General features: G+C 49.4%; 2 protein-coding genes and 1 long non-coding RNA gene across 4 annotated transcripts; 2 read left to right on the forward strand and 1 right to left on the reverse strand.

Moving 5' to 3' along the window:
- Positions 1-397: 397 nt before the first annotated feature.
- SALL1 (spalt like transcription factor 1) lies at positions 398-16,830 on the reverse strand. Its single transcript, XM_086349529.1, has 4 exons — positions 16,710-16,830; positions 15,611-15,703; positions 3,151-6,584; positions 398-2,009 (listed from the first exon to the last, which is right to left on the reverse strand). Exons 2-4 carry the CDS (start codon positions 15,684-15,686, stop codon positions 1,569-1,571), a joined length of 3,951 nt encoding a protein of 1,316 aa, XP_086205655.1. The 5' UTR covers positions 15,687-15,703; positions 16,710-16,830; the 3' UTR covers positions 398-1,568.
- On the forward strand, positions 13,816-15,579 carry LOC147353203 (uncharacterized). The gene is made up of 5 exons (XM_086355117.1): positions 13,816-13,895; positions 14,170-14,210; positions 14,291-14,483; positions 14,787-15,055; positions 15,131-15,579. The coding sequence occupies exons 1-5, from the start codon at positions 13,816-13,818 to the stop codon at positions 15,562-15,564; spliced, it is 1,017 nt and encodes a 338-aa protein (XP_086211243.1). The 3' UTR covers positions 15,565-15,579.
- Positions 16,067-20,822, forward strand: LOC147353204 (uncharacterized). Of its 2 annotated transcripts, none has more exons than XR_015145001.1 (2): positions 16,067-16,587; positions 20,599-20,822. It is a non-coding gene; the product is annotated as an uncharacterized LOC147353204 (long non-coding RNA). The 2 variants fall into 2 exon arrangements; XR_015145000.1 differs by lacking the exon at positions 16,067-16,587 and adding an exon at positions 18,518-20,303.
- Positions 20,823-21,529: the final 707 nt, after the last annotated feature.

Consider the following 21,529-nt stretch of genomic DNA (forward strand, 5'->3'; position numbering starts at 1 on the left):
ACCGGAACAGGAGAAATAAAGCCAAAGTCTCCAAGGGCACGAATGTCCTGCTTAAGGAAACTTACCTGAGCCGACGGAACCTCCTATACCAACTTTTTATTTCACACCATTTTTTTCTTTTTTCTTGGGGTTAGAGAGGTTGTAAGAAGAGTAGCCAAACAAGTAATTGATATTGGGAGAATATCTAGATTCTCCAAATTAAACAAAAATAAAAAAAAAAAGGAAGAGAAAAAACACATGCTCATGCAAACCTGTTTCTGTTATGCCTTTTACAATTCCTTATTTAGAGAGAGAGAGAGAGAGATACATACACAATTTACTGGTGCCTGGGGAAATGCTAAAATACATTTCGGGGCCTGGCTAAATAGAAATGCACTCTAAAAACACAGACACAGTATTTTGTTTTATCTGTTGCAAAAAAAAAAATGTATTTGATTACTTGAGTAAAATTACAGTATCTCTGTTGTTAGTAAGTATTAAATGTTAAAGAAATTGGACCCCCCTTCCTTTCAACTTTCCAAGAAAGTGCATGTAACAGTCCATTTTTTTTTCCTTCCATACCTAATACAAAATAAACAAACACTATACCTGCTCTCTTGATCAAGAAGAAGCATTTGCTCTTGTAAGGAACATATGTACATTTTAATGAAAGTGATATTTCTTTTTGTATATACAAGAGCATCTACATTTTCTCCACTGAAGGTTGTTCAAGATGCTATTCTTAGCAGCATTGTGAAATTCCAGCACACATTTTCTATTGTGAATATACCTACAAGGCAAAATGTTACGTCTTAGTTTCAACTACCAAAACAACACTTGTATTTTTCTCTAAAGAATTCTGCGTGCTTATCACTGTACAGAAACTTATTAACATTGAGGACGACTCAAGTAAAAAGCACAATACAAATAGCAGTTCAAAACGGAAAGGGTTAAATCTACAAAAAAAAAAAAAAAAAGCAGGTTGAATTTTAGAATTAAAAAAAAACCAAAAAAACCCAAACCTTTCAAAGAACCACACAGTTCAGTCTGTACTTTCAGTCCTCTCCTTAAATTTGTTTCAAAAGATCAGACAATGTGTTTGCTGATAAAATTTTCCAGCAGGATCAAAGTATACATTTATATACAGATTTTATTAGAGATCTAATGCATCACTGAGGCATTGCATCAACACCAGATTCATATTAAACTGGATATAGAAAATAAGTTAATGCCAGATTAGGACCGCCTAGCAGGGCAACTTGCAATTGCCATAAATGTTACAGCAAGTTTACAGGACTCTAGTCAATTAGTATTTAGTCCAAAAATACAGAAGACCAAAGTTAACGCTTGCATTCTGTTTGCAAAGCCAGGTTATATCACTAATAAATAAGCTTTCTTAGAACTCTAGAAGTTGAACAAGGTACAAAAGAATGTCTTCAGAACGTTGTAGTTCAGAGATCTGTGGGGGGGAGGGGTGCAGCTGTGGGGGAACCAGAAGGTTGTGGGGGCGGGGGGGCAGGGCAAGGAGGAGGAGGCAACCGTGGGTCTCATTCTGAATGGGGGATGCTCTCTCTCCAGCCAGAGGGCCTTTAACTTGTGACGATCTCTTTGCTGTCTTCCACGAAGCGGGTGAAACGGAAGTTGGTTCCGTTCTCGCTGCTTGCCATCTTCTCCAGGCCAGCCAGGGGCGCGCTGGGCTCTGAGTTCTGGAGCTTCTCCAGGTTTCCTGTCAGCCCACTAATAGGTGAGCTGCTTCCACTGCCCAGGCTTCCAGGAATTGGAGGGATGCCCCCATTTTGAATGACGGAGATCTCATTGGCCTTCATCGCCAGCCCGTTGGAAAGCGCGGCTGCGTACTGATTCCAGAAACTAGAAGGATCCCCGCTTCCTGACCTGGCCGCCAAATCCTTCTGGAACATTTCTGGGAACTTGACGGGATTGCCTCCTAGAAATGTCATAGGGCCATCCACAGAGAGCCGGCGACCCCGGCGGGCGGGGGTGCTATTCCACATGTGAGTGCCCATGTGTACCTGGGAGGCGGGAGAGAAGGGAGGAGGGAGAAGGAAAAAAAGGGGAGAGAGAGGGAGAAGCTTAATAGTTGAATCTGTCTCAGCTCACATCCCAACACTCGACAGGGCCAGTGGCCACAGTGTCTATTCTTATTACATACCGGACAGTGGGAAGGGTAATAAGAACCGTCCACTCCAGTCTGCTAGTAATAAGGTGTCCACTCTCTGCAACCCTGGTCCGCCTCTCCTCTGCCTGGGCAAGGATGCCTTACTTACTCCTTTTTTATTACCTGTATTTAGCTTATAATGGCCTTGAGCAAGCCAGTCAGTTGCAGATAGCTCCTTCCAGGGTGAGAATTGTTACGTCCACTCTCATTGCCATGGCAAGTATTGTATCTGACACCCTTTACCCTATAAATGTCCTTTTCAGATGGAAAGAGAGTGCCCCTCACTGATTGCCCAATGGAGGGCCTGTGCGTGGAGCGAAAAAGCCAGAAAGTAATTATTCATCTCGCATTACTGGCAGCAATCTCTAGAGAAATACTCTGTCAACAGAAAAATGTACACAGTAAGAGCGCTCAACTGTTGCTCTAGAACTTAAGCATATTTGCTTTCTTTCCAACACGTATCAGTAGGAATTGTTGTATGATCAATTATCATAATACCCATTAGCAGAGTGGTGACGTTACTGTTTTTAGAAAGACAAACCACGCTGGACTGCAGAGTTTGAAAAAAATAGATGCCCACACAGAGGAGAACTGTAATTATTAAGTGGTATGGGCAGCACACAGGCGACATGGAGGCCTTTAATCAATACCCCATGGCAACGCGGGGCTGTCTGACCTGGTAGGTAGAGCAATTCATTAGGCGCACTTAGCAAGACAACAGGGCCAGGCCGCTGTTTTGCTTAGGTACCAAATTATTCAAGGCGCTCTGACGTTCAGCAGGCTGCAGCCTGCCCTGGTCCCTGCCGTGATCCTGACCTGCATAGGCACCCACACTTCTCCAGATAAGCCACGCAGCAGCAGGTTCTCTTGCGAGAACTCGCCCCCTAACTGTCTGGACCAAAGACTCTGGGAGCGTGCCTTACGAACCCTCAATGGCCTCAAAAGAAAGAAGGCTGCTGGGGTGGTGTGGGTGAGGTGCGGATGGAGTGAAGTACCTTAAGATTGCCTTTTGTTGTGAAAGCTCTTCCACAAATAGTGCAAGCAAAGGGTTTCTCTCCAGTGTGAGTTCTCTCGTGAATCTGCAGGGCACTCGACGAGGAGAAGGTCTTACCACACGTGTTGCAGTAGTGCTGTTTGGGGGTTCTCCTGGGCAGAGCTGGGAGGAGAACTGGGGACGTGGCGGAGGATGACAGAGGCCCAGAAGGGACGTGACTGGTGGGGGTGTCCTTACTGTCCTGAGGAGTCACATGCACGAAGCCGTTGACCTCTGTCTTGATGAGAGATGCCAACGAGTTGGCGGGAATCACCGCCGAGTTCTGATTGGGGCCAAGGCTGGAACTGGGCTCAAAGAGCTGTGATGGTAGATCCCGCATCTGATGTGTCAACATGTGTTGCTTCAAATTACCCTTGGTGGAAAAGCCACGATTGCAGACTGTGCAAATAAATGGTCTCTCTTTGGTATGACTTCTGTAGTGAATGTCCAAGGCACTCTGACAAGCAAAGGTTTTGCCACAAATGTCACAAGCAGTGTTTTTAAATTTACCCCGGTCTCTGAAAGGGAAGAGGATTCCCAAAGAATCTTCTTTGATGATTTTCTCTGTGTGACTAGATGTCAAATCCAGAGCCCCACCATTCACTGGGGCGGGAGACAAACCATTGGCAAACTCGCTTGCCCCTGCTCTCTGCAGCTTCTCCTCGGCGCTGGGTGACTTGTGGAATTCCTGGGTGCTGTTGGATGGGGACAGAGCCTGCATGGAGGAGGTAGACTCTGAGATGGCTGGGCTGCCTGCACTTTGGCTCTCCATGTCGCCACCCACCGAGGATGAATCGTTGGTCAGGACGTCCCCCTCGACTGACCCGTTTTCCACCGACTTCAGGCTGGCCTGCAGCTGCTCTGCCAGGCCGGCATTGATCATCTTCATCTGATTTTCCAAAGCAGCGATGCTCGACATCTCTAGAGGCAAAGGCGAGGAAGACAGGCTGTCTTGGGAAGCGTCTGCGGACTTGGGCGTGTCTGGGATGCTGCCCTCGGGACAGTCTTCCATGTTTTCATCGGAGAAGGTGTCTAGGTCATCAAAATTTTTCTCATCAAAGGAGCCTGTGTCGGACTCCATGGACTCGGGGTAGCTGTCAGGGACCGGGGTGTTGGGGATCTGGCCCCCCATGTGCATTCGGATGTGCTGCTGTAGGACCACGGCGTTGGTGAACTTCTTCTGGCAGATGGGGCAGGAATGCTGGACTCTGAGCGGGGGCATAGCTCGATGGACGCTGTAGTGGGTCTTCAGGTTCCCTTTCGTGGTGAAAGCCCGGCCACAGATCTTACACTTGAAGGGCCTCTCCCCGGTGTGGGTGCGGTAGTGCATCTTCAGGGCGCTCTGACAGCTGAGGACCCGGTGGCAGATGATGCACTCATTGGGGTCAGTGGCCTTCTTGTCAATGTTTTCGACCAGTTGCTGAAGCTTGGATGTCTCTGAGGCCTGGGCTGAGTCCAAGAGTCCCCCAAAGGGAAACTTCGCCTTGAACTGCTCGGACATGAGCGGCAACAGAGGGTTGGTGAAAGTCGAGGCACTGCCAGGACCGCCGTCAGATGCCAGGGAGCTCAGCACGCAGGCGTTCGGGGCTGAGGCCGAGCTGGGGACCACACCGCTCTCTTCGCTTTTGCCGCCGGGAGGGGGCGCAGTGGGGCCTTCCGCTTCCTCCGGGAGCCCACCCGGGTTTCTCGCGGCCGGCTCGGGGGCCCCAGAGTCGCTTGAGACGGAGCCCGGGGGGCTGGCGGCAGAATGGCTGATGGGGATGGGGGCTGGCTCTTCGGTCTTGATGAAGGGGGTGAGGTTCGGGAGGGTGGGGGGCAACGGCAGGCCGACAGAAGTGGTCAGGGTGGGCAGGACGGGTTTGGTGTCTAGCCAACTGGTGACCGGCTTTTCTGGAGGGATGGACATGCCGTAGGGGATGCCGGTACTGGTGGGTATGTTGTCCAAATGCTCAGGCACGGGGTAGGGGTTCATCTGGATATGAGGGTACTTCTCTTTGTGGCGCTGAAAGTGGACTTTGAGGTTCCCCTTGGTGGAGAACCTGTTCCCGCAGATGTTGCACTTGAATGGCCTCTCTCCGGTGTGGGAACGAAGGTGGATCTGCAAGGCACTGTCGCTTCCGAAGACTTTTGCACAGAACCTGCACTTGTGTTTGAAGAACGCCTCATCCGAAGCGCTCTTGGCTTCGAAGGCGGTGACATTTGGTGGCTTGCTTTTTCTTTGCTGGGCCAAGGCGGACAAGGGGTTTAAATCCTCTGCTGTCGTTCCAATGTTGGGCAAAGGGCTGGGGAAAACCGAGTTAGCGGGGGCCGGCTGAGGTAGAAGTGGATTAGATGCAGGACTCAACAGACTGCTTATTGCAAAAGCTGGTGAGGATGAGGCAGAGGCCGCGGGGTTGCTGGTGTGGGAGGTGCCCGCGCTCGAAGCCACTTTTTCCGAGGATGGGGTGGGAACTGCTGCCGCCAATATGTGAACGTTGGGGGAAGAGCCGCTGTGTGGGGGGGCGATGGTGTTGCCGGAACTGCTCTGAGGTAGCTGGATGGGGGGGAGCTGTTTCACACCGCTGATGCTGGCAGATTGGCTCGCAAGGCTCTGTGCTAACCCAGCTGCCGCCGCCAGCTGCTGAGATAAATGGGAGCTGAGGGTGGACAAGGGGTTGGCAGATGTTCGTAAAGTACCTGGAGAAGGACTGGAAGAGGTTGGCAGGTCTGCATTCTGAGAAGCCAACAGCAATATTTGGTGACGAATCTGTTCGATCAGTTGCAGCTGGTGGATCTGTTGCTGCTGCAGAGCTAAGAGCTGCTCCATCAGGGCCGGGACGGCCAGCTTGCCCCCGGAGGCCCCATTGCACCTCGCTTCCTGGGAGAACTGGGCCACTGCCACCTTGGTGCTCTGGAGGTTCTCGATGATGACGTTGCTGTTGATCACGGAGAAGTTGCCCAGTGTCGTCAGGTCCCCGAGTTGAGGTAGAGAGGTTGTGATCGCTGAGGTACCTGCGCCGGAGCTGCTGCTGCTGCAGCTAGGGGGGACGCTGCTGTCGCCAGCACTACTCGGAGGCCCACTGGCGCCTTTAGGAGCTGCCGGGGCCTCCACCTCCATGGACTCTTCCCTGTCAGGTGCCTGGGCTTCGGCCAGGTCGCTGCACTCTCCTTGCTCTGTTTTGTTAGCCGTGTGATTCATTTGTTCCTGGGGATGATCGGGAGGGGGGCTGGGGCTTGAGAAGGTTTCAGGTGGGGAGGCTGGACTTTCATTTACGATTAGAACTAATTGGTTTTTAGTACAATTCTTCTTGTGGAGCAGAAGATCTGACAATTCAAAGAACTCGGCGCAGCACCGGCCACAGACGTGGGCATCCTTGCTCTTAGTGGTGCGGTTGGGTTGACCCTTCTCTGTGTCTCCTGCAAACATGAAAAGGAGCAGGATTAGCAACGAAGCCAGGACACCCAGAGTCATCCAGGACTTCAAAAAAGGAGAGAATGGGGGTGGATCAACTCTTTCCTCCCTGCGAAACTCAAAAAACTATGGCCCCAGAAAACCAATCAATATTCCTTAAGAATGTTCTTGATTAAATGTTTAGGCTGTTGGAGGACTCCCTATCAATCTGGTATCTCCGAGAGCCATGGCCTTCAGGTAATCCATCAAAATATAAAATACTATGAACTGCAGACATGGGTGCATAATGAAATTCCATAGCAAAATATTGATTTCCAATATTTTATACACCTTATTGTCTACTCATCCATCCACAGAGGGTCCAGCCACCATCCTGAGGACTTATTAGGCTCTTGAGTTTCTGTCAACCTTATTCATTTTCAACTGATTCAAAGATATCTGTGACAGTTTGTTCTGTCACTAAACTAATTTGTAGTCATTCAGGTTCCAATCAGTGGTTGACAAGGGGAAAAAAAAAATGCCTATCACCAAGGTGAAGACTGACAACTTGAAAATCACCTCCAGCCCCTACCTGGAACCTGAGCTACGTCTGATCCGTGACAAACACACTTTAGCCACATCAGTAACAAATCCTCTGGACACTCAAGATTCAGCTGAATACAAGAGAAAGCAGTGAGACACACACACACACACACACACAAGAAACACAATGATCAAAATCCGTTACAAGGTCTGCCTGGCACCTATGTATCAGGCTGCGGCATGTTTATTTTTAAAATTAAAGAATGCAACTGGCTACCATCCCACTAATCAAGGAATATATGCCACTATGCTCCAAATGGCAACATTATGCCTGTAAATAGTTCATCAAAAGTGCTCTTTCTATCTATAAAAACTGGCACAAGATTTACATTTCTGATTAAATATCAACTTAAAGAAAGATGTGCAGTTAAGGGGAAGTGAAGAAATAATTCTTGTTTTCTAGTTTGGAAATGCTTTGCAATTCTCCTTGTCTGAAATGCCTTTAAAAACAGTTTGCTCTTAACTGTTATCAATTGTTTAACAGATTGTCCCGAACCTTTCATTATAAAATCCCTTTATTTCATGTTTGTTTCCACTGGTTGCTCAGATTTCTTCTCACTAAGATCCATTTGTAAATTAAACATAAAAATCTCCAACTCCAAGCTAACATCCTATTCAAAGACAGGATGGCGTCCCATTGTTTGCCCAGCATGGGGAACACCAACTTCTGTTGTACAAATGGTGTGTGGTCATCTCCGTAGGCTGTGAAAAAAAAAAAAAACTGTTTAATTCAAGGATTACCTCCCTGCATGCTTTTCTGCAGAACTGAATCAGATAATAGTTAGTTTCCATGACTTCCAAATTGAATCTCCCAGAAAACTTGCAGGGAAAGAAAAAAAAAAAAAAACAAAAACTAATAGCAAATATGAATAAATGCAAAATCAAAATTATTTTTTTCGGTAAACTTAGAGTTGAGTCAAAAGAGTCAGCCATTTGCCTCTTTGCAGTAAACATAAAAAAAAAAACAAAAAACAAAAAAGCTTGAGTAGTTTTACATTCCAGAAAATATAATTAATACACAAATACTAACTTCTGAAAATTCCTTAACTCTGTTTGCCTTGAGTGATGCCACAGATGATTAGAAACCCTGGTAAAGTATGCCAAATGTATGCACATTTTATTCACTGGGAGGGTTATTTGAGTAGCTAAGTTATACTTAACAAGCTAGCTTCCTTAATACCCATCTTTTAATCTCTGTAAGGGTATAGTGTGAAATGCATTAACAATACCAAACAAATCTTGGTTGGAGCAGAAAATACCAATGATGATTCAGTTTTAATTTAATGTTTAATCATCCTAATTGGCACAGGATTCCTCTGCACATTCAAGGTGCTGTTTTAAGCTCTGTCTCTCGCCTTACTTAAAAATAATGTAAACAAAATATTAAACGAAATTCGCTAAAGTTATGTTGCTTAACTGGGGACGAAAATAATGTGACAAAAATTCTGTTTAAAGCTTCTTATTTTGACAACCAATTTTAAATGATGCATCCATTTCAGATGCTTATTTTAAACTAGGAAATGCAATTCCTAATATATTCAACCGAAATGTTATTTCTTTCTCTTTGCACATTTCCATATGTAATGGTTATGTTTCCATCTACTTTTACAGCCAATTATGAAGGAACAAAAGCTATTCTGTTTGTTCACACATTTTCAACAAAATGCATTAAAACTATTATGTCAGCATGTTCTATTAAGCTCTGCATTCAGTGGAAAATACTTTTCAACCAGCTCACATTTATCAAAACATAAAGCCACTTTAAAACACAGTTTTGCTTGGTCAGCTGGGCTTAGACAAATAATGACAGATTCAGAACTAAATAACTAGCAAGGGAAATCAGAAAACTGACTTCATCAATTGTACACATTACAATGTAGTTGCTTCAAATATTTAGCACATCTGTGCTCACGATTAAAGGGCATTTTTAATTCTTTATAACTTGCAAACATCTGATATTCTCATAATATAGAGAAAATTTTAAAAAGGTTACTTTACTGGATTTAGCTGATTATTACTTTCCTGTGCTCCAATTCTGCATTTGTGCTGCTTCAAGACTCACTTGAGAATTTTCAAGTTTTTCGACCTGAACATTTTTATATTTAGGGTTGTGCTAACTGGAAGGAAAATATAGACACTTAAAAATAAGTGCCTGCTTGCTTCTAAGAAAGAGACTGTGTTAAAAAAGCTGCCCATATTTTAGCTTAGATTTTCGCAACATTTTAATAAGCTGACATTTGATCTCACTGTAGAGTCAACTAATTTAATTTCCTGATGTTTATGAACACCAAAGAAAAAAAAATTCTGATACCTATTTTGATTTATTTCAAAAGCAGGTGTCGCTACATTATAATAGTTCTTAACTTTAAATCCATCTGCCTTCTGAACAGAATTCCAATGAAACAGCTTTATATAAAAAAAAGAAAAGGACAAAACATGAGGTCTAGTTTGAATCTTTAACTACCAAAGGGAATATTTTAAGTTGTAATAAGATGCACACACACACACATCACAAACTAACATATTCTAATTCATTTTTTTGACCGGCTGGCTATCTTGTATCTCTCTCAATAATCTGTTACACAAGATTGCAACTGGTGACCCCATTATAGTAAATACAGTTGCCTTGTTCCCTGTACTATAGTGAAAACAATATTCTAGTTCCTCTTTATGGATTATGCATACAAATTAATTTTGTCATCATGGTCGTACAGGAAAATTTAAGAAGAGGTGGTTTTCTAAGTATGTACACACAAAAAGATTTTTGGACTTTTCTGGGTTTCTTTTACCCGCTCTGGGCCAGAGGAAGAGGTGATCTTCTGGCTTTATCCAATTTATATGAAAATCCCAGATATTTTAGTTCTCATTGTACTATTTAGGTTCTTGATGCCCAATTCAAATATGTCAGCTTTTCATCATCTGAACTAAACACTGCAGAATAGGAGGCAGAAAATTGAAGTGTTCCAGTATATCTGTCTGCTGAGAAAACAAAAATAAAACTATGCCCCATGCTGAAAGGTTTAGCCAGCCAGGAAAACAAAACAAAACAACAGCCCTACTGCACCACACTGAGTTTTCTTTTTTTGGAGCTTCTCAGAAAGACCCTTCGCTTGACTTCCCAGTACCTTCAGATCACATTAATGTTTTTAAGAAAACCCCGCAAGATTATGATTTTGGAGCCCATAGTTTTAACTGGCTGTTCCTTTTGGTAGACCAGTTTCGAAAGGCTATCACAAACATTTCTGATTGATTGATTTTTCTCTTTTTCTTGCACAGACCTGGGAAAAACCTGCATCTGAATGTTCAGCTTGAGATTCCACCGCAATTTAAACACCGCCACATATGCTCTGCATGTTTTCTGTAATGTCTTAAGTTTCTTCTGTGAGATCTGTAGCCAGATGACACATTTTACTGGCTCCCTTCAAGTCCCCTCAGTGTTCTGACTGGGATTAGCGTGTTCTCGAGTGGAAGAATACAAGGGGAAATCTCTGACAAAATAACAACACGGACAAGACAGTCCTTCGAAAATCGTGATACCAGCCCACCTAATGTACACAATAAAGGAAAGGGGGAAAATATCTTCCCCTTGGATGAATCAAACTGAACACTAGATGGGGTTCCAGTTGCAAGGGTTTGTTCAAAAACTTCTTTGTGGCTCTCCTCTTCCAGTGACGCGTAAAAGAGACTGCTTAAGGCGAGATCTAAACTTTGACTACATAAACATTGGCAAAGGCACAAGAAACTAAATCCCTGTTGTTTGAGGGTAAAACTGAGCTATGGGAACTACCTGTCAATCTTCCCCTTTGGGGGTCTGGCATCTCAGGGTGACAGGGGAATAAGGTTAGGAAAAGAAGCCAAGCTGATAAGGTGAAACTAAAATAAACTCCGAACTTCCTGCTAAGTGACTAGCAAGACTCAATTTGGGGGTCACTGGGAAGATACTGAAGGACATATTATGATCTGGACCTTGTCACCTCTGCATGGGAGGAGGCTAGCAAAGGTTAAAACAGCTCGACACATCTACGTTTTCCAAAGCCTGGCACAGCGACTTTTTTCTTTTGGAGGGGGAGGGGTGCTGGTTCTTGGGATAATTTACCACCTCCTCCCTTCAAATGCTCCACGACTGCCCTTTTGGTAATCTAAGAATATTTGGGAAGACTGGGTGAGCGGTATCAGGAGGTACCTTAGAAAAACCGAATTAAGTCTGCAGAGGGAATTAGTTCTGGCTACTCCACTGAGCTTGGCTTTTCTCAATTTCAAAAAACTGAACTGCTGGTCTACCTAATTCCCACCCCCCACTTTTCCATGAGAGCTCTGCCTCAAAAATTCAGATTTTTGCTTTCTAAAGGACTGTGGGTCAAGACAACTTTCTACCTGCCAAAGCAGAAAGAAATGAAATAAAGGCCCCAAAGAATAACCTATAAATTGACACTTGTGCTTATAAACCATAGGTGAACCTGGATGTAAAATAAGCCACAAAACATTCGGCATCACAAATTCACTTTCATGCACACTCTCTCAGGTCCTTCCACTTTCTGCTTGTTTGTGTTTGCTTGTAACATTTTAGGGAGTATGTAAGGCCTCCAGCAAATCCCCCAAAACAGTTTGCATTTTCTCATCCAAAATCTTCCATGATGCCACAAACTTAAAATAGGCCTGATTAAACAGGAGGTTTTTGCAACTGCCTTATCATGCAGGTGTCGGTTTTTCAAAAAAAGCAATTAATTATAGTTCTCTCTAACCTTTTGGGCCCAGAAATCAATGTGTTGCCATTAAGCTGCTCACAATGAGTAAATTACTTTGGTAAATAATAGAATTTCATTATTAATATGAATAAGAGGAATTTTTTGTGATACTTTATATGAGAGGCAGTGTGCTTTATCTGCAGTGTTTTTATCTTTCTTCCAATATGATCTTTTCCTTGAAAAAGCTGGCCGCAGAAGTACTTTCTTAATAAATGAATGGAGTATGAGTGGGCCAAACATGTCGTTCCAGGAATCTTAAAAAACTCTACCCAAGGAAGAAAAAGCCAACACACACACATACACACACACCTGAAATCCGAATCGCTAGTAAAGAATCCACATACAAAATCATCCCATTCTAATGTTCTCTTTCCTCAAAATTATTTACCTTGCTAAATAATTTTCCCAGTGGCAGTCATCTTTCTACAAGTAATTCGAGACTTGTTGAATATCATTTAAGAGACAAGTAATAAGTGCCATACTCTTGGTTTCATAAGAAACAGTAAAAATCTCCCAGTTTATTTTAGGAGAGTATATAGCAGCACCAAAAATAGAATTAAAATATGAACATCATAAGACTGACCAAATGATCTTGTTTTCTTGAACTTGTTCTGATGAAGTTATCCTGGAGATTGCTGAACCCACCTCGGATTTTCTTTGTACGCACGCACACGCTCAAACACACACAGGCGTGACAAGCCGCACAGTAAGCCTGACTGCTCCCAGCCTTGGGAGTTGCTCCTTCAGGGCAACTGTAACGGGGGGCCTACAAACTTTTCTAGGTCTCACTCTGGACCGAAGTCATGAAATCGGAGGTGCCAGCATCTGCTGAGGGCACCACCAACTAGGTTTAATTTGATAGGTTCAACATTTCCTTTGCCATGTTTTAAGCCCATCTCAAGAAAGAAAAAAAAAAGGAACCACAGTGTTTAAGGAAGGTTAATCTTCTAAAAATTTAACAACTTTCATGTAGATTAAACAAACAAACAAACCCGCAAACTGAAAAACAGAGCTCCAATGACTCCTTGAAGTGTGTGTTCTGTGCGGACAGGAGAATGGGTGGCTGGATACAGTGCATGAAAAGTGGTGACTTTTTAAAAGTAACTTGGAGACATGATTGCTCGGTTCTCTATCTCACAACTACTCCCAAATAAAAGGAATTGGAGTGTGTAAGGCCCTCCTGTAAAATCAGACATGGAGGAGGATTAGTTGTGTACTAATATTATTACAACATACTAAATCCTGTAACCCTATTACAAAATCTACCCTCTAGGCAGTTTCTCCCAAACTTATTGTTCAACCATGTAAAAACAGTCATAACCTAAAACCATTACAACTGGAGAAATGGAGGGGGGTGGGGAGAGGTGAGAAAGGAGGCCGAGAGGGGAGTGTTTCCTATGGTGCCCCTAACTGTTTACTGCTTCTTAGGACAATGAACCAGCTTTTGGGGATAAAAAAGAAAGAAAAAGGAAAAGAAGGAAGGAATAAAGTAAAAGAAAGAGAAAAAAGAAAGAAAGGAAACTTGATGCAACTTAACTAACTTACCTCAAAGCCCAAATAAACCAAAAAAACAGTCCTAATAAATAATAATGGTCAGAGGTAGTGAACTCCTTTTATGCTATCGCTTTATGAGAAGCCTTAACTATTAAAAATTCCGGATTCAGAAGGCGACAGGAAAAAGGTAAAGATCTAGCAAGCATCAATTCTCTGAGAATCCCAAGTCTTTATTTTTTTTCCTCTTTTTTGAAAAAATATAACATCAGTACACATTAATTTAAAAAAAAAGACTTAAAAATAAATCTTTCCTCTCCTCCGGTTAGGTTTGGTCCTTTAAAAACTGTTGACTTTAACAGTATTACAGTGAGGAAGATCTCACCAGAAACTTTAGCAAAGATGGTGTGGGGGCGAGATGCAGAAGAAACCAGCTGGGAAAACCCGGAAAAATACTGTGGCAGCGGCCTTGGATAATTTCACCTCGCTGTACCTTGAGTACCCAGTTTCGCCTGGGGTGGAAAGCGGGGATCACGGGTTCTCAGGGGACTGAAAAATCAGAGGCTCTGGATAAGGCTTTAAGCTTGAGAAAGTACTGGGGTGGAGGGGGCCAAATATTGTACACAAATATCTTTATCTGTGTCTGTTCTCCTCCCTTTCTTACAGGGATCACCCCCTTCAACAGGAGTCCTCTTTCCCGACAGTCGGGGTGAAGTGGGTGGGAGTCCCTCGGCTTCTCCGCCTGGGTTCTGCGTGGGTCCCTGCGCCCCAGCTCTGCAGAGAAGCAGGCCTCTAAGGAAGGACCCGAGGACCGTGAGGGCCGGGCGGCCGCAGAGTTGGGAGGACGGAGGTGCCGACCAAAGGGCAGGCTTCCGAGCCCTATCGGGGTCCAGCTCCCTCCTCTACACCCCAAAATGACGCCGGGGACTGGAGCACCCCGAGAGACATCCCGAGTCGCGGATACCGCTCGGGGGTTACCCCTCGAACCTCCGCAGCCGAGAAGCGAGCACTGTCCCGGGGAACCGAGCTCGGGAGCCGCTTCATCGCCTCCGGCCTTGGGCCTGGGAGTTCGGAGGCCCCTAAATTGTAATATTTTTTTTAGCGATAAAAAGGGACTCAAGGTGTCTGCCCTCCTTACCCCCAATTCCCTGCCCGGATCTCTGCCACTCTCGGCCTTAGCTCCGTCACACAAACTTTGTTCTGGACTTGTTCGCTCCCTTTGGGACCCGGCAGTTGTCGCCTCCATCGGAGGAAGCGAGTGCCTCTGTTTTAGGGGGACTCCCTCGTGGCTAGATAGCCCATCCCACCTCCAGCTCTGGAGAACGACCCTTACGGCTCCTGGAAGTGCGAGGTACCACGATCCTTAGCGGGAGCCGACCGAGTCTAAAGATTTCTTGGGGGCGCCGAGTGTGCATGTGTTGGGAGAAGAGATGCGGGGATCAAGTGGGATAGCCGGACCCCGACACTTGCCCCCATCCGCCTGCACTCTGTCTGGGGAGCACCCGACAGCAAAGAGCACTCTCCAACACGGCCTCTACCCCCGCGTGTCAAGCACGGTCGCCCCAATACAGGTTCCCATCTTCTTGGAACTCCAAACTCCCAAAGGCACCCCATTCCGCGGCGCGGGCCCAGCAGGAGTGGGAGCGCTGGGGAAGAGGGTAAGTGCGGCGCAGGGAGCTCCCCTCCACGTTCTAAGTTCAGCCCGGAGCACAAAGTAAACTTCCTTCCCGCAGGCAGCAGGACCAGGGCGGCGGAGGCCAGGCCGGGCCTCGGGCGCGGGCCGGGGAGCGCGTGGATCACCGCGCAGGCAGGCGCCGACGGCCTCTGTCCGCACCCGCGCCCCGCAGGGCACCCGGGCCCCGGCCGCAGTTCGGAGGGTCCCGGGATCCGCTCCCGGAGACAGCCGGGACGCAGGAGCAAGGCCGGCGAGCCCTCTCTCCTCCCCGCAGGAGGACCCAACAACTCCGGAAAGATCCTGCCTGGAGAAGTGTTTGCTTTCCTCGGGGCAGGGGGGTTGGGGGTGGGGAAGCCCAGCAAAGGCAAATTGAAATTAAAAAAAAAAAAATCGCGGAGTCGCAATGGTGATTCGGGTCGCGGCGGCTGGGCGGTGGGCGCGGGGGCCAGCCGCGTGTGCGTGGGTGCGAGTGTGCGTGAGTGTGAGTGCTAGTACGTGTGTGCGCGTGTGTGTCCGCGGCGCGGGCCGGAGCACTCACCATCTCGCCGGGGGAGCGAGGCCACTTCGGGGTCGGATTGGAAATGTTGAGGCTTCGCTTGCTTCCTCCGCGACATGCTGGCTCAAACATCAGCTGGGGCAGAATAAAAAATTACTAAAAAAAAATCTTCTCAAAATTACGGAAATCGAGCGGCGGCGGCGGCTCCCCCCGCCCGCCGGCCCGCCCGCCCCCTCCCCGGCTCCCCGGCCCCGGGCGCAGCGCGCATGTGTCCTGCTATAATTATGATTATCAATAATGCATTGCGATTAATCATAGAGGGGCTCTTTGAAAGGCGATTGGCACCGGGCCAGCGCTATTCAAACCCGCTCGCCTTAATCAATTAGTTCGTGATTTGCTGCAGACCCCTGTCTCTCCGCGCGCTGGCCCAATAAGCCGGCCGCGGGGCTGGCTCTGCGAGCCGCGCCGCCCGACACTGGGTTAACCCTCTTCGCGACCGCCCGGGACTCCGCGGCCGGGCCGCCGGGGGCCTGCCTCCTCGCCTCTGAGCACCCGGCGCCCCGGCCTGCGCCCCCCTCCCTCCCTCGGCCCCCCCATCCCGGGCTGGGCCGACCCAAATTAGCATGCCCTCCCCGGAATTAAGCCTCCCCGGGTGGGGGGTGGGGCCGGGCGGCAGGGGCTGGGGACCCGAGCTGCGGGCGCGCAGCGAACTTCCCAACTCCGGCGCTAGGCGCGCCGGCCCGCGGGGGGAGGGAGTCCCGTGGCGGGATTTGGGGGGAGGAAGTCCCGTTTCGTGAGTGTTTCTTCGTTTCTTTAAGAGCTACCAGAGAGCAGCCCACCCCCACCCCCATAAAAAAAAAATAAGCGAGTGGGGAAGAGCCAGCCCCACGCCGGTCCGCCTCCCGCCCGCGGCCCGGCCTCCCTCCCGCTCGCCGCCTGGCTCGGCGCTCCTTCGCCCCGAGTTCTCCATCCCCTGGATCCCGGGCTCGCGGGGGCGCGGAGAAGAGGACCAAGGAAAGGTTTGGGAACGTGATGGGTTTGGGGCTTTGGGGGGGAGGGGCAGCTCTCCCGCCACCCCGTTCCTCCTCAGAGGGCCCCGATCCTCCAGCTTCTCGCTTGCTCCCTCGCTCCCTTTCTCTACCTCGGACATTCCCAGGACAATTAAGGCTGAAGTTTTCGGGAGAAGCGGCCCGGAGCCCGTGGGATAAGGGGGCGGCCCAGCTCCGCCCAGGACCCCTCCCGGACCTCCCCCTCGGCTGCCCCGGTTGGCTGCAGGGCGCGTCACTCCGCGGGGAGGCGGCGGCGGCGGTGGCGCCGCCGAGCCCAGGGCGGGCGGCGAGCGGGGACCGGCTAGGGATCCGAGTTCAGCTCCAGCCGCGGGGAGGGGAGGGGCCGCCGCTTACCCAGCACGCTGCAACCCTCCCCTGGCCTCGCCAGGCGCGGGCCTGCCCCGCCGGGCTCCGGGCACGGCCAGTCCCCGGGACCCCGCGGCTCTTCGTCCTGGGGGAGCGGGCCGTGCCCCAGGCTCTTGGCGAGGAGGTGGCCGCGCTGAGCCTGGAGAGAGGGGGCTCCTTGTCCGCAGCTGTCTGGCCCCGCAGAAGCTCGCCTCCACTTCTCAGGCACTTGCTGAGCGCGGCGCCCAAACTTTTCGCTCCATCTCCCCAGGCTTTGAGGCAGCCTTCCCACCCGCGCCCCTGAGCCCGGAGTGGGGATCCGGGAGCCCGCACTTTGTCCGCTGGACTCGGGCCCCCGCGAACCTGAGGCTCAGTCCTCGGCTCAGCCTAGCTCTTCCCCCCTTGCGCCTCAGGGTCTCCTCGCTCCTGGTTCCCGAAGTCTTGCGCCCGAGGGACACTCTAAACTTCAGTTGAGTAATGGGGACGAGAGGGGGTGGTGGTGCAGATACACAATCCCTGCCCTATCTCGCGATCGGGAAAGGAGAGGGCTCATAAGGACGCCCCAATTCGGGAGCGCCCTGGAGCCTGGAGAGCAATAGAGTCAGTTCGCGCGAAGTGGGCACCAGTCTTCCGAGTAGAGTTTCGGGTGCTCCGGACCACACTGCGCTCCCGCAAGAGTCTCTCTAGCCACTTTGGTCCTCCCCCGCTCTTTAAAATCTAAATCTTTTGTGTGCGGGTGAATGTTTCTGTTTTCCTCCTGACGACTTTATTTCTCTTGGTATAACTTCTCCTTTTTCCTTGTTCGCCCTTTCTTCACCTTTTCTCCCGCTTATTTTTCCTCTCTTGAGGCCTCGCTCGATCTCACACACACACAAACACACACCCACACCCCTCTGCACCTCGCTCTTTCTCCCCAGGTCCTGTTGGTTACAGTAGATTTTGATAAAAAGACAAACGAAGCTATCAGTGGGGCTGATGTTGAAGAATGAAGATAATAATGTTTCCATAGGTGGTGCTTCAAATGCCATTATTTCTCACTGAATATTTAAAGAGATCCCTCGGCAAAGATGGATCTGCGTGCTCCTGGGGTGCCAGCCTCTCGCTTCCCCCAGATCCCCGGGAAAGTGTGCGGGAGCACGTGTAAAACCCACCCCCCGCTCTGCAAACTGTGATCCTCGCAGGCATCCCAACCCACACTCTTCCAGGTACACCAACGCCGCCGTATGCACTTGCACACGGGTTTCTCCGTTTCTGGCCGTGTTTGGATTCGCCCGCATCCGTCTCTAACAATCTTGGCTTCTTGAAAGTCTGGGCCTCCGGGGTACTGCGTGCTGCCAGGAACCGAACGGAGCTAGCGATCCCGCAAACCCTTCTTCCCGGATCGCGCCGTAAACTCCGCGGCAAGCTCCCGGGATTGGCGTCACACGTGTTCGTTACTTGCTCTATGTGTGATTAAGATTAAGGGGCGGGGGAGCTTTCCCTCCCCCCTTCAACAAAACACCAAAACAACCAACCAAACGAAATGCACACGTAAAGAAGCAGCTTCGCGATGTTTAATTAAAAATGGGCGAGCAGAGACGAATTAATTGGGGGTATCCAAACTTTAATAACTTTTTTCGTTCTTCTGCGTCCTCGAAGACGTAGAGGCAGGCGTCTCGCTCTGTGCGCAGCGTCCCCCGCTAATTTCTTGTTTGTTTTCTTTCCCTCCGTGGCCCGGAGAGAGGAGAGGGGAGGTGGAGGAGGGGGGATGGGAAGAGGGGGATGGTCGGAATGGCGGGGAGAGGAGAATTGGTCTTTATTGTTGACGGCAATACATCAATTACGGGCCATTGTCTTGGGCCCAAGTTCCGTGGTTCGCAGACGCGGGCGCCGTGCTGTCAGGGCACTCGGGTGAGGCTTCATGTGCCGCGAGGCAGAGAAATAATTAAATTAATAAAAACGGAGACAGAGTGGGGTTAGACAGATGGGGGTTGATTTGTACTTCTGAGCGGGTCGGAAGAAGGCAGGGACTACAGTGAGGTGCCACAGTGCAGCCCCTCCCCACGTCCTGCTCACTCAAGAGACCTGCGCGCTCTACTGGGGGTAGCGGGTCCCTGCCTTGGGTGGGGCAGCTGCTGGGGGACTCCGGTTGACGGGGCTGGCACTTAGGCCCCTGGCTTTTAGGGGCTGCTCCATGTTAAAGACGGGGTGGCCCAAAGTCTGGCAGCGGCTGCGCCAGGGTCGTGACCTCGTGGGTCTACAGGAACCGCACCCGAGCGAGGCGCTTGGCGAGTTGTTCAAACTCACATTTGGGGGGCTGGATGCCTGTGTTTCTACCAACAAATCTCTCTACCCACCCCCACCCCCAGTCTTCCCAACACCTACAGAGTCCTTGGAGGGTTTGACAGGGGCCGAAGGGCCCCAAGGCTTGCGGGCCACAGCTGAATTCCCAGCGAAGGGAATTCTCCTTTTCATTCCCCGATCTTGGGAAGGGGAGAGGATGTTGAGCCTCCTTTCCCCAAGGCCCGATTCTTCCACCCGCAAAACTATCTTATTTCGGCCCAGTCTGACCCCCGCTTTCTGATGGAGCCTAGAATGAGGCCTGGCCTGGGCCCAGGACGCTCCTTCTAGCTCCTTCTCCTTCCACCAGCGCGGGTTGGACACTCTACCCTCGAAGTGAAGGTCGCCCCCACTCCCCTGCCCCAAGCCTGTGCTTCCTCGGTCCTCCAGCCTCAGGCCCCGCTGGGCCCCTAGCCGAGGCTAGAGGGGCGGGAGAGGAGGTTTCGTTTTCTCCTGCCAAGCAGAAAGCGGCGAAAAGGCGACCGCGGAGTCCTGGGAGCGGGGGTGGAGGCACACCCGATGGTATCAACATTATTGATGGGGAAATATTAGGGGCAGGAGCCCGGAGATCAGGTTCCCGGTCCCTCCCCTACCCGGAGGTGGGAGGGACGGACGGAGTGGGTGGTGGCGGAGGTGGTGTTGGGGTGTGCTGGGACGCGGGTGGCTCAATGCACCCGCATTAACCACTCTTGGGGTTTATTTATAATTTTCTTGTCTGTAAGTTGGGGTGGCTGGGAGAGAAGGATGAAGGATTGATTTGGCTAGTACCCTAACCCTTAAGGTCTTTCCCAGGGTTGAGGCCGGAGTGGGGGAGTGGGGGATGGAGGAGGGACAGGAAAAGTGATCAAAAGCGAAGACCAAGTTTGGAAAACCCACCGTAGGCTCGGTTATTTTCCAAGCCCCAGTACTTCGCTTCCCCGAGAGTTTCAGAAACTCTTTCCTTAACTGCTGTCGCTCAAATCCTCATCTCTCCTCGGCCACTGGAGAGGTTTCAGACCCGAGGCTTCGGGGAGCCTGCTCAGGTGGGTACCCCCGGCCCCGGCGGAATCTGTGCCGAGAGCGCTTTGCGCACTGGCTCTCCGGTAGTCAAGTCTCGGCAGTGGTGAAAAGGCGCACTTTCTAGGGGAACCCGCAGTCCGCAGCCAAGGGCTATCTGCAGCCCTGGCGCCGGGTGCAGCGTGGGGACCAGGCGCCCAGGCGCCAGCTCCGGCGGGAAATTCAGCCGTGGCGAGCGGAGGGCGGGCTTGGTAACCCATCGCGTGCATCCCACCCAAGGGTCCCACACTACCGGCAAACTTCCTCTTTCTTCTCTTGCAGGGCCATCTGCATGCCGGACGTTTAGAAACTGACTTCTTCGCTGGCGACCGCAAGTGCCTGTGATTTTTTCTTTCCGTCTACATTGAACATCTTATACTGAAACTCATTGCACCCTGCGTGCCACAGTGCCTCGCTAAGGGGTCTCTGGGTACAAAATGTCTCTCAAAGGAAATGTATCGAGGTAGAGAAAGTGAAAAAAACTAATCGAATTTATAAAAAGAAAACCTTTGCTTCCTTTTGGTTAAAATCCTTTTGCGGTCTTCTGAGCATGGAAAAAAAAATCATCACCATGCAATAGAGTGTAGCTAATTCCTGGAAACCCATTAGGAGGGTGTCCAGAAAGCCCAGCAGGGCTCACAGATTCATTCCCATCTTTGAGCTCAAGAAGTAGGACTTTTGGATCCAGTGAATAGAAATCAGTTCTTATATGTTATCTGTTGGGAATAGGTGTGGGACCTCTGAAGCCCTGGACTTTGTGTGTGTGGGGGGGTGTGACTGGGGGTCTGCCAGGAAGCTCATTTTCATTCATAAAGAAGATTCGCTTAAATGACCTCCCTATGGGACCCCTCGATGAGCTAATTTGGCAAATCTCTTGCAACAAACTTTATATGTTTTGCCTCTTTCTCCAGCAAAAGGTCCCTTTTTATAGAACAGATCAACAGTTCCCAAAGAGAGGTGCATCTTGGTTTTGTAAAAAGCTGCATACAGTGAGACCTTGATGGGGCAATTGCTTCTTGTTGGTCAGCGTTTGGAGAGGGAAGCACCATTTGGTTTCTGTTTGATCAATCAAATGGCCACATGGAACCATCCCGGGGGCCTGGCCCTTGTCTGTCTGGCAGCCTGTGAGCAAGGCTGGACTGTCACTCACACTATGGGTAATTTACAAATCTCCCACGTCTCAGCAAGCTATGACTTTCTTAGGGAATATTTC

This window comes from Bos grunniens, chromosome 18 (assembly GCF_055505025.1).
Source record: "Bos grunniens cultivar Pamir isolate PY7600 chromosome 18, Bosgru_T2T1.0, whole genome shotgun sequence".
In the NCBI taxonomy this organism is placed as follows: Eukaryota; Metazoa; Chordata; class Mammalia; order Artiodactyla; family Bovidae; genus Bos; species Bos grunniens.